The 12,600-nt window shown below is 44.8% G+C and overlaps 1 protein-coding gene across 1 annotated transcript; it reads left to right on the top strand.

Moving 5' to 3' along the window:
- The first annotated feature begins 3,299 nt into the window (after positions 1–3,299).
- Positions 3,300–4,282, top strand: LOC133261540 (olfactory receptor 5A1). Its single transcript, XM_061440006.1, has one exon. It carries the CDS (start codon positions 3,326–3,328, stop codon positions 4,280–4,282), a length of 957 nt encoding a protein of 318 aa, XP_061295990.1. The 5' UTR covers positions 3,300–3,325.
- The last annotated feature ends 8,318 nt before the right edge of the window (positions 4,283–12,600 follow it).

Consider the following 12,600-nt stretch of genomic DNA (forward strand, 5'->3'; position numbering starts at 1 on the left):
ACGGGTTCGATGGCTGGTCCAGGGAGATTCCACCTGCTGTGGGGCAGTTCGGCCCATTCGCCACTACTACTGAGCCTGAATCCGCAACTACGGAAGCCCTTGCACCTGGAGCTAGTGCTCCGCAAGGAGAGACACCACCACCAGGAGGAACCGGGCACATAGCTAGAGAGGAACCCCGGGCATGCTGCTCCTGGAGAAAGCCCACATGCGCAGAGACCCGGGCGGCCAATTGAAAAATAAAAAGAGTTGATAGATGTACGCGGGTGGCCAATTAAAAAAGAAAAAGAGTTGATAGATGTGCTCGCATGCTGTCTCTTCAGTCGTGTCCGACTCTTTATGACCCTGTGGACTGTAGCCCGCCAGACTCCTGTGTCCATGGGATTCTCCAGGCAAGAATACTGGAGTGGGTTGCCATGCCCTCCTCCAGGGGATTTTCTCCACCCAGAAATCGAATCCACGTCTTTTATGTCTCCTGCATCGGCAGGCAGGTTCTTTATCACTAATGCCCCTGGGAAGCTCTGATAGATAGATAGAGCTATTATTATCTCTAATTTAACAGAGAGTCATAGAGAGTTCAAATGACCTGCCCAAGACAGCACATCCATTAAGTGGTAACACTGGGAATTGAATCCAGGCAGTCCAAATCCAGGGCCAACATTCTTAACAAACAGCTTAGAGAGGTAATACTGACGACAAATTTGAGACTGACACCATGTTAATATATTCAGACCTAGTTCAGTTCAGTTCAGTCGCTCAGTTGTGTCCGACTCTTTGCAACCCCGTGAATCGCAGCACACCAGGCCTCCCTGTCCATCACCAACTCCTGGAGTTCACTGAGACTGACATCCATCGAGTCAGTGATGCCATCCAGCCATCTCACCCTCTGCTGTCCCTTTCTCCTCCTGCCTCAAATCCCTCCCAGCATCAGAGTCTTTTCCAATGAGTCAACTCTTCCCATGAGGTGGCCAAAGTACTGGAGTTTCAGCTTTAGCATCATTCCTTCCAAAGAAATCCCAGGGCTGATCTCCTTCAGAATGGACTGGTTGGATCTCCTTGCAGTCCAAGGGACTCTCAAGAGTCTTCTCCAACACCACAGTTCAAAAGCATCAATTCTTCGGCACTCAGCCTTCTTCACAGTCCAACTCTCACATCCATACATGACCACAGGAAATACCATAGCCTTGACTAGACGGACCTTTGTTGGCAAAGTAATGTCTCTGCTTTTGAATATGCTATCTAGGTTGGTCATAACTTTCCTTCCAAAGAGTAAGTGTCTTTTAATTTCATGGCTGCAGTCACCATCTGTAGTGATTTTAGAGCCCAAAACAATAAAGTCTGACACTGTTTCCACTGTTTCCCCACCCATTTCCCATGAAGTGATGGGACCAGATGCCATGATCTTAGTTTTCTGAATGTTGAGCTTTAAGCCAACTTTTTCACTCTCCTCTTTCACTTTCATCAAGAGGCTTTTGAGTTCCTCTTCACTTTCTGCCATAAGGGTGGTGTCATCTGCATATCTGAGGTTATTGATATTTCTCCCGGCAATCTTGATTCCAGCTTGTGTTTCTTCCAGTCCAGCGTTTCTCATGATGTACTCTGCATAGAAGTTAAATAAGCAGGGGGACAATATACAGCCTTGACGTACTCCTTTTCCTATTTGGAACCAGTCTGTTGTTCCATGTCCAGTTCTAACTGTTGCTTCCTGACCTGCATACAGGTTTCTCAAGAGGCAGATCAGGTGGTCTGGTATTCCCATCTCTTCCAGAATTTTCCACAGTTTATTGTGATCCACACAGTCAAAGGCTTTGGCATAGTCAATAAAGCAGAAATAGATGTTTTTCTGGAACTCTCTTGCTTTTTCCATGATCCAGCAGATGTTGGCAATTTCATCTCTGGTTCCTCTGCCTTTTCTAAAACCAGCTTGAACATCAGGAAGTTCACGGTTCACGTATTGCTGAAGCCTGGCTTGGAGAATTTTGAGCATTACTTTACTGGCATGTGAGATGAGTGCAATTGTGCAGTAGTTTGAACATTCTTTGGCATTGCCTTTCTTTGGGATTGGAATGAAAACTGACCTTTTCCAGTCCTGTGGCCACTGCTGAGTTTTCCAGATTTGCTGGCATATTGAGTGTAGCACATTCACAGCATCATCTTTCAGGACTTGAAATAGCTCAACTGGAATTCCATCACCTCCACTAGCTTTGTTCGTGGTGATGCTTTTTAAAGCCCACTTGACTTCACATTCCAGGATGTCTGGCTCTAGGTCAGTGATCACACCATCATGATTATCTGGGTCGTGAAGACAATTAAGAGCATTTCTATGCACATCTGGCCTAATCCTTTGGATTAAAAACATTTTAAATGCCTTACAGATTGTTTCCCATCTAAATAGCTGAGCCCTGTCCCTCTGTTGGCTTCTCCGTTCCAATATTGAAACTGGAACAATGCTAGGTAAATAGTTAGGTCAGGGCATGATATGATTCACCTGGGGCACAGGAAGCTGTCCTAATAATAACTTTCTTTGAGGACTTACTAGGTGCCAGTCACTTTATACATGTTGGCTTATTTTATTCTTAAAACAAACACGTGAAGTAAGCACTGTCACCTTTTTTTAATATTTATTTATTTACTTGGCTCCCCCGGGTCTTAACTACAACATGCAGGCTCTTGAGCGGTGGCATAGGAGACCTAGCTCCCTGACCAGGGTTTGAACCCAGGCCCCCCTGCATGGGGAGTGCAGAGTCTTAGCCACTGGACCACAGAGAAGTCCCACACATTTTAAAAGGATACTGAAGTCTAGAGATGTTAGCCATCTCACCCAAAGTGACACAGTTACCAAATGGTAGACGTAGCAGTTAAACCCAGAGAGTCTGAATCCAAAGCATAAGCTCATGTAAACCACTCTGTATTATATTAAAAAGCAAATATTTAAGACATTTGCCTTCTAAGGGAAAGAGAAAGAGAAAATCTTTGCATTCTCTGTGTTGTAATTCTCTGTGGGCTTCTCCGATGGCTCAGCCAGTAAAGAATCTGCCTGGAATGCAGGAGGCACAGGTTCAGTCCCTGGGTAGGGAAGAGTCCCTGGAGGAGGAAATGGCAACCCACTCCAGTATTCTTGCCGAGAAAACCCCATGGATGGAGGAGCCTGGCAGCCTACAGTTCAAATGGTCACCAAGAGTCAGACACAACTGGAGTGATTTAGCACGCACGCATGTAACTGTCTGTAATACTCTGCCTTCCTCCTATGCATTTAATAATTATTTGCTGACATCATTTGTCCTGTGGGTTATTATTGTGATCCCAGGTCTGCATCTTGTCGTCATCCATGGGAAACATGTCCACATCTAGGGCCTGGAATGGCTCGTCGGTGACCATGTTCATCCTCCTGGGGTTTGCAGACCATCCACAACTGCAGGCCCTCCTCTTTGTGACCTTCCTGGGCATCTACCTGGTGACCCTGGCCTGGAACCTGGCCCTCATCTTTCTGATCAGAGGTGACACCCGTCTACACACGCCGATGTACTCCTTCCTCGGCAACCTGTCCTTCGTCGACATCTGCTACTCTTCCGCAGTGGCTCCCAAGATGCTCTCCGACTTCTTCCGGGAACGGAAGAGCATTTCCTTCCTGGGCTGCGCCGTTCAGTTCTTCTTCTTCGTGGGCGCAGGTCTAACCGAGTGCTTCCTGCTGACGGCGATGGCGTACGATCGCTACGCGGCCGTCTCCAGCCCCCTGCTCTACTCCGCCGTCATGTCCCAGGGCCTCTGTACACGCTTGGTGTTTGGAGCCTATGTCAGCGGCTTCCTGAGCTCCCTGATCCAGTCCAGTTTCATATTTCGGCTCCCTTTCTGCGGACCCAACCTCATCGACCATTTCTTCTGTGACCTCCCACCAGTCCTGGCACTTTCTTGCTCCAACACCTTCTCCAGTCAAGTGGTGAATTTCCTCGTGGTGGCCGTTGTTGGGGGAACGTCGTTCCTCATCCTTCTTGTCTCCTACGGTCACATAGTGGCTACCGTCCTGAAGATCCGCTCGGTGGAAGGTCGCAGGAAAGCCTTCCACACGTGCGCCTCGCATCTGATGGTGGTGACTCTGTTTTTTGGGACAGCCCTTTTCATGTACCTGCGGCCTAGCTCCAGCTACTCGTTTGGCAGAGACAAGGTGGTATCTGTGTTCTACTCACTGGTGATCCCCATGCTGAACCCGCTCATTTACAGTTTGAGGAACAAAGAGATCAAGGATGCCCTGTGGAAGATGCTGGGGAAAAAGAAAGTGTTTTCCTAGGTCATGACTGAAGACATATGTCTCCAAACTGCCAGAGACCTGGCATGATAGCCTCTGCCTGTGTCTTTAGGTAAGTGACATGTTGGTGTGCATCTTGAAAATGGAAGCACTCCTTCCATGTTTTCTCACCTTTGCACTTGGTCATCTGTCTACTGACCCCACCATGGATCGTCGAAAGGACAACCTATGGTATAGCACAGGGAGCTCTACTCTGTGCTCTGTGGTGACCTGAATGGGAAGGAAATCCAAAAAAATAGGGGGTATATGTACATATATCAGGCTTCCCAGATGGCGCTGGTGATTTAAAAAAACCTGCCTGCCAATGTAGGAGATGTAAGATACGTGGGTTTGATCTCTGAATCGGGAAGACCCCCCAAAGGAGGGCGTGGCAACCCACTCCAGTATGCTTGCCTGGAGATCCCATGGACAGAAGAGTCTGGTGGGCTACCATCCATGGGGTCACACAGAGTCGGACAGGACTGAAGAGACTTAGCATGCATGTAAACATATGACTGCTTCACTTTGCTGTACAGCAGAAACACAACATTGTAGAGTAACTCCAATAAAAATTAATTTTTAAAAAAGAGAAAGCGATTACTTCAGAAAAACAAAAAGAAATTCCCCAAGTAGCCTATTCCCCTGTAATACCCATTCTCACAATGGGTATTACAACCACAACCTTTTATGAGGTACCTGGTGGCTCAGACGGTAAAGAATCTGCCTGCAATGCTGGAGACCTGGCATCAATCCCAGGGTTGGGAAGATCCTCTGGAGGAGGGCACGGCAACCCACTCTAGTGTTCTTGCCCAGAGAATCCCATGGACAGAGGAGCCTGGTGGGCTACAACCCATGGGGTTGCAAAGAGTCGGACACAACTGAGCGACTAACATTTTCACCTTCACTTGTTCAGTTTATAGACTCTAGACCCTCCATTTGATCTCATGAGAGCCCTACCCAGAAGCAGAATAAAATGTAGCATGTACATCATTTTATCTGAAGAATCTGCAAGTATGAGTTTACTATCACAGCTGTAACTAATTACCACCAACCTAGTGGCTGAAAGCAATATAGATGTATTATCTCATAGGAAACAATATAAATGTATTATCTCATAGGAAACAATATAGATGTATTATCTCATAGGAAACAATATAGGTGTATTATCTCATAGGAAAAATATAGATGTATTATCATCTCATAGTAAACAATATAGATGTATTATCTCATAGGAAACAATATAGATGTATCATCTCATAGGCGTGTAGGGAAGAAGTCTTTTGGTTGTGGGTGGCAGGGGGGCAGAGTTGGGGGCGTCGTGCCCAACTCTTTGCAACACCGTGGACTGTAGCCCTCCAGGCTCCTCTGTCCATGGGGTTTCCCAGGCAGGGGTACTGGAGTGGGTGGCCATTTCCTGCTCCAGGGGATCTTCCCGACCCAGGGATCGAACCTCATCTCTTGTGTCTCCTGCACTGGCAGGCAGATTCTTTACGACTGAGCCACCAAGAAGCCCTTACACTAGTCTACAACTTCCTCAGGGACAGTTACCGACTCTTGTTCAGTATTGTTCTTTCAGAACCTACCACAGTGTCTGGCACACACTAGGGACATATCAAATATCTGTTTGATAAATGAATTATTCACTGTCCCTAGTAATGTTGGCTTTTGCAGAGTATGGTGTTTATATTATTTCCTTACAGTGTGGCTAACAGTGAATCTCAGGGTCTGGTGGCTGGGACGGAGATTGTCTCTGCTTTTAGAAAATGTAAATAAGAATGTGTCTTTGACACCTCAGAGAGTGATTAATTTGTGAAGCTGTGGATTTTTTGCAAATCCTTCCTTTGTAGAAACATTCAAGGGGTAAGTGTAACTAATCATTTGGAAGGGTGTGGAGAAAGCAATGGCACCCCACTCCAGTACTCTTGCCTGGAGAATCCCGTGGACGGAGGAGCCTGGTAGGCTGCAGTCCATGGGGTCGCAAAGAGTTGGACATGACTGAGCTACTTCACTTTCACTTTTCGCTTTCATGCATTGGAGAAGGAAATGGCAATCCGCTCCAGTGTTCTTGCCTGGAGAATCCCAGGGACGGGGGAGTCTGGTGGGCTGCTGTCTATGGGGTCGCACAGAGTCCGACATGACTGAAGTGACTTAGCAGCAGCAGTAGAGAACCAGCTGCCTAAATGCCCTTCTAACCATAGACTTGGAAGATCCCTCCCCTATTGTCTAGAGCTGCCGGGAACCGGTGGTGAGGAGCTCCACTCGTGGCAAAGGTCATGAGGAAGGAGGCTCGGCATACGTAAAGGCAGGATCGAGCCTCAGGAGTCCCCCTGGAAATTCTCGAGCATCTACCCCCAAAACCAGAGTCTGCCTACTTTCTGCTTTGTGCTCTCACCTACACCTCTGACTTTACGGGGGGCTGTCCCCCACTACCTCTCTCTGAAAAAAAAGAGTTAACTTACAGCTCCAGTTAATAAAGTTCCTGGGTGTGATAGTGTTTCAACCTACAAACTCCTTTGGAAGTCCTCTAGCCTGCATGAATAGGTTTTTCTGGCCACATGTGATTGTTCGGAGCCTCCCAACTGTGAGAGGCATGAGATGTTCTAAACTGTCTAAACACAGATTCTTTTGAGTAGTTAAAAGATTGATTAGAAATTGTATTGGTGAAGGGTTTTTCACTTGTTGGGCCAATGTTTGCTGCTAAGTCTCCATATCCCTTTCCTGCTGTGTCTCTGGCAGTGTATTGATTAATATGATTGGTTTAAGTAGTAGCTTTATATGTTTGTAACCTTGGACCTTGAGTTAATTCTTTTTCTTGTTATAGCCCACCACACCTTTGCTCTGTAGGAATGCAACTTTATCTAATGCTTTTGAGGGTGGCGCCTGACTAATCACCTTTAGAGAAAAATAAGTTTTCTGAAGAAAGTGTCTTAAAATGTTAACAGGCCTCCGGGCCAGAAGATGATGCAAATCACCTAAACTTTTGCATATGATAAGTTTGCAGGAAGAAAGCCTGGCTTGCTGCCTGACTCTACCCCTTCCCCCATTATCCTCTATGCATAACTTAAGGTATAAAAACTACTTTGGAAAATAAAGTGCGGGCCTTGTTCACCGAAACTTGGTCTCCCCGTGTCGTTCTTTCTCTCACCTTCTGGCTGAATTATTCAGCCTCTTTTCTCCACTGAATTTCCTCACTGAGCTATCCTTATTTCAGCCTCTTTTCTCCACTGAATTTCTTCACTGAGCTATCCTTATTTAACCACTCTTTATATCCTTAATTAACGTTTAATTAAGCAATTGTTTCCTGATCCTCGCCGACGCTGTCCCTGCTTCGAATTCCCTGGATCCACCAGGGCTGGACCCCGGCATAGAGCTGTGGATATTAACAGGTTAATATTTCTGGAAGAGAAATTCTTAGAGGTTACAGCCTCTCTCCAATCTCTTTTTGTCTTCTCACTTCAAGTGAATGAATGCTAAGTTGCTTCAGTTGTGTCCAGCTCTTTGCAACCCCATGGACTGTAGCCCGCCAGGCTTCTCTGCCCATGGGATTCTCCAGGCAAGAACACTGGAGTGAGGTGCCGTGCCCTCCTCCAGGGGATCCTCTCAGCCCATGGGATTGAATCTACATTGCTTGCACCTCCTGCATTGGCAGGTAGGTCCTTTACCGCTAGCACCACTTGGGAAGCCCCCTCACTTCAAGTATCTGCCCACAAACACACACTCCCAGCATCAAGAGGAAGGATAAATGAGCTTCAAGTGTTCTGTCTCAGAGAGCAGCTTGGGGACTGGAAGCAGCTACATTTGCCTGATTAGACTGTATCCAAAGAATAATAAATGAAAATATAAAGTTGTTCGGGGACAGACTGGCTGGGAGTGGCTGCCCACCATCAGCTGGTATTTGCTCTGTGTGACTATGTACCACCCAGGCTCGTTTATGACCTCCTTGAACTCTGAGTCTCAGTCAGATGCAGGAACTTCTTTAACATTTCTTTTCCGGGCACGACTCTGGTTTTTCCTGCCTTCCTATAAGCTCAACCCAAATTCTCCCCTTTCTGCTTCTGCTCCTCTAATGGCATCCTCTGGTGAGTCTCCTGACCCATGTTTGAAACTTTGCTCCTAGGGAAAAAAAAAAAAACTTTAAAAGAAAACATTTCTGAGGAGGTTGCCTGTTTTAGACCCCTCCCCAAAGAATTAGTAAGCGGCATATCCCAGGTGACTCGGTGTTAAAGAATCCAGCAATGCCAGAGACATAGTTTTGACCCCTGAGTTGGGAGAAATGGCAACCCCCTCCAATATTCTTGCCTGGAAAGTTCCATGGACAGAGGAGCCTGGAGGGCTACAGTCCATGTGTTTGCAAAGAGTCTGACACAACTGAGCGACTGAGCACGTATGAATATATTCTCAGTACCAGGGAGATCCCTAATGTCCACATTATTTGCACCTTACTGCCTGAAATTCTGAAATTCATCTGTTTGTTTAAGGCTGGTCCCCTTTTAAAGTGCCAATGTTTCCTTTTTAAAAAAAGGATATTCTTTAAGTTTCATGGTCATTTCTTCAGAAAGGATCTTAAAAGGAAAGCTAAGATCTGTAGGCACCTAAGATAAAGGGAGATGCCGCAGTGAAAGAGGACAAGGTCCAGACCCGGAGGGGGCACACTCACGGACAAACGTCCCAACTCACCGTCTGACTCAACTCAGGTTAAAGAGCGCTGGTATCATTTTATGCCATTTCATTCTCACAGCCGAGACACCTGTCAAACCCAAACTGGCAACCCAACTGGTCAAGCTCAAACTTGGCCACAAATTTTAAGACATTGAAAACTGGCAAGAGCTGATTACATAAGGTAATATATGCAAAACATCCTGGGTCTTGCACACCAATACAAATCTTCTGTTTTATCAGTTTAGGTGTGTTTATCTGACTGAAGAAGGATCAGGCCCCAAGATGCTTTCCACCACTCCCCACGATGCATGTAAAAGGATTAGTGTTTCCTGACTGTCTGCTGTTCACGGAGCATTGGGCCACACACTTCACAGTTGCTCTTTGATATAATCAGCAAGGTGAACAGTTTTCAATGATCGAGGTTTGAATTCCAATGGTCGCCAACTCTGACAGTTCGTGGATGTCACTTATGCTCTCACACCTTCATTCTCTAAATCTGCCAAGTTGACGCCACCACTCATTTGAAGTTGATTACTATTTAATTATCACATCTACTTTGCAAAAAAAAAAAAAGACGTGGTAATTAAATTCTATACGTATATGCAATTTGTGTTAAATTTCCATCTCTTTGTGATCATCACTTCACAGTATTTACGAATATCAGATCATTATTTTGTATACCTGAAATTCATAGAATGTTGACTCAATGGACATGAGTTTGCATAACTCTGGGAGTTGGTGATGGACAGGAAGGCCTGTCATGCTGCAGTCCATGGGGTCACAAAGAGTTGGACACAACTGAGCGACTGAACTGAACTGATGTCAATTATATATCCATAAAATAATGTAATATCCAAAATAGAAACAAATACATAAACATAAAACAGTATAGAGGGGATTTTTTTAAAGGAACCAACTATATGTTTTCTGTAAGAAATCAGCTTTAAATTCAAAGACAGAGATAGATTAAAAGTAATGCAAAGGAGAAAGATAACACAGAAAGAAGGCTGGAATAGGTATAATAATTTGAGATAAAGCAGACTTTACAACAAGGAAAATTATCAGAGATTAAGAGTCTTCATAATGATAATGATAAAGGGGTCAACTGTCAAAGAATTCACAACAATACTTAGTGTGTATACACTTAGCAACAGAATGTCAAAATATAAGAGGCAAAACTGATAGAAATACGGGGGGAAATAGACAAATCCACTCTATAGCTGGAAATATCAATATCCTTCTATCAGCAATTGATGGATCCAATAGGCAGAAAATCAGTAAGGATACAGTTGAACTGAACGGCACCATTAATCAATGGGAGCTAATTAATATAAAATATTTCATCTAACAATAGCATAACACACATTCTTCTTAAGCTCACATGGAACATCTACCAGGACAGATCACATTCTGGACCATAAAATGTTTTATTCTTTTCATAAATCATGCAGAGTATGCTCTAAGACCCCAGTGGAGTTTAACTACAAAGAAAGCAATAACAGGAAGCTAGATCGGAAAACTCCAATAGAGATACGTGTTGCTTAGTAACACTTTAATAACTCCCACTGCATCTGCAGCTGCCAGCTTCTCCAGTGAAAAGTACTTTTCCTACAAATACCTGACACTATTCCCCATGCTGACTGCTACATCGTTAGACTCCCGATCCCGTGTCTCAGGGAGCAATGTAGATGATGCGTCTGTCTGGGTGAAGATGGGGAACCTGGCCGGCTCCCCTTTCTAAAGCAAAGGTAGGTGAGGGCATCCTGAAGGCACAACAGCAGGCAACTTCAGCGTGGCACGTGTGTAATTTTATGATTTGGATAGTGTTCCATGTCCAGTCCCTGAAAAATAGAATATCCATGCGCAATTCTTTTTTTACCTTTTCTTTTGTGTGATAATATAGAAGCAGTTACCACGGGTGTGCTGTGACGGTTTCGGGTGAGCAGTGCGGGGACTCGGCCACGTGCATTCCACGGGAAAACCTGAAGCAGGTGTGTCGTGTACAACCAAACGCCTCCAGCTGATTAAAGTCTGTTGCTTCTCAGGTGAAATACTAGGCTTCTCAAGACACATTCAAATTGGGTTATTGTTTGTATTAAAACATTCTGTACAGCCTGTTTGCGGGGCAGGAATAGAGAGATGAACGTAGAGGAAGGACTTGTGGACACGGCAGGGGAAGGAGACGGTGGGGCCGATGAGAGAGTAGCGTTGAGATATATACACAACCACGTGTAAAACAGAGCTGGTGCGAATCTGCTCTATAGCACAGGGAGCTCGGCCTGGTGCTCTGTGATGACCTAGAGGGGTGGGATGGGGTAGGGGGTCGAGGGAGGCTCAAGAGGGAAGAGACATGTGTATACTCAGGGCTGATTCACACTGTTGTATGGCAGAAACCAACACAACAGTGTAAAGCAATTATTCTTCAAAAAAATTTTTTTAAAAAGAAGGACTACTGTAAAATTCTTTTTTAAAAACTTCTAAAAACATTTACTGAGCATCTACAAAGTTTAGGAAAGTAACCAGCACAGTCCCTTTCTTTAAAAAAGAAATAGTGATTAAAAGCTAGCTGGGAGCAGGAAAAGAAACAGGATGATGTAAGGACGTTAGCATTATGATAATATTATATAACGCTTTGAAGTTTACAAGGTACTCTCCTGTGAATTGGCATTTAGTTGATTTGCGCAGAAGCAAAAGTGAATAAGGGGTGAGAGAGGGAAGTTTAGATGAGACTGGAGATGAGTAAAGAAGAATGATTTCTTGTTGGGTGACTACTTCGTATCAGGCACTAGCCACCCATTCATTCATTCATCCATTCAAAAAGAATTGTTGGATAACTGAGTTCTACAAGGCAACTGTGAGGTTACGAGACAGAAAGGCCACCATTCAACGTTAGCTCGATCTTGGGCCTGATCGTCTGTCCAAAACCTTTTAAGAGGAGCAAAGTGAAGTTGCTCAGTCATGTCTGACTGTTTGCAACCCCATGAACTGCAGCCTACCAGGCTCCTCCATCCATGGGATTTTCTAGGCAAGAGTACTGGAGTGGGTTGCCATTTCCTTCTCCAGGGGATCTTCCGGACCCAGGGATCAAACCTGGGTCTCCCACATTGTAGACAGACGCTAATACCATCTGGGCCACCAGGGAAGTCAGAGGAGCAAGGGGAATCATTTTAATTCAAAAGAGAAGCCAGCAGTAAGTATCTTTGATCTCATTTTCCAGAGATCTGATTTGGTGGGTCCTAGATTCCTAGATGGCTCCAGCCAATGCCTTATGGAGCCAGAACACCCCAAAAGAATAATTAGAACTGTCACCCCCCCATCCCTCTTTCCTTAACAAGTTATCTTTCTTAGGACAATTTTACAGAGAAGGAAAAGAAAAATACGAGGAGCATAACATCAGAGTTCAAATTAATGGAAAAAATCTTTTACTTCAAGTTGTAATTATGTGTATGAGGGATTCTTCTCCTGATTTTTAAGATTAGAAGCCATTTACAGTCTTTTTATTTTTTGACTGGTAAGGAGTGGATATATTTAGAGAAAAACCCTCCACAGGCAGAGTATGAGGCATCTTGAAGGTGAGAGAGAGCCTACAGTCATTTCTTTAAATAGGAAACAATAGAATATCTTTTTAAAGTAAAACTACCGAAATCCAATTACCCACAGAT

Source organism: Bos javanicus, chromosome 15 (genome assembly GCF_032452875.1).
Source record: "Bos javanicus breed banteng chromosome 15, ARS-OSU_banteng_1.0, whole genome shotgun sequence".
Classification (NCBI taxonomy): Eukaryota; Metazoa; Chordata; class Mammalia; order Artiodactyla; family Bovidae; genus Bos; species Bos javanicus.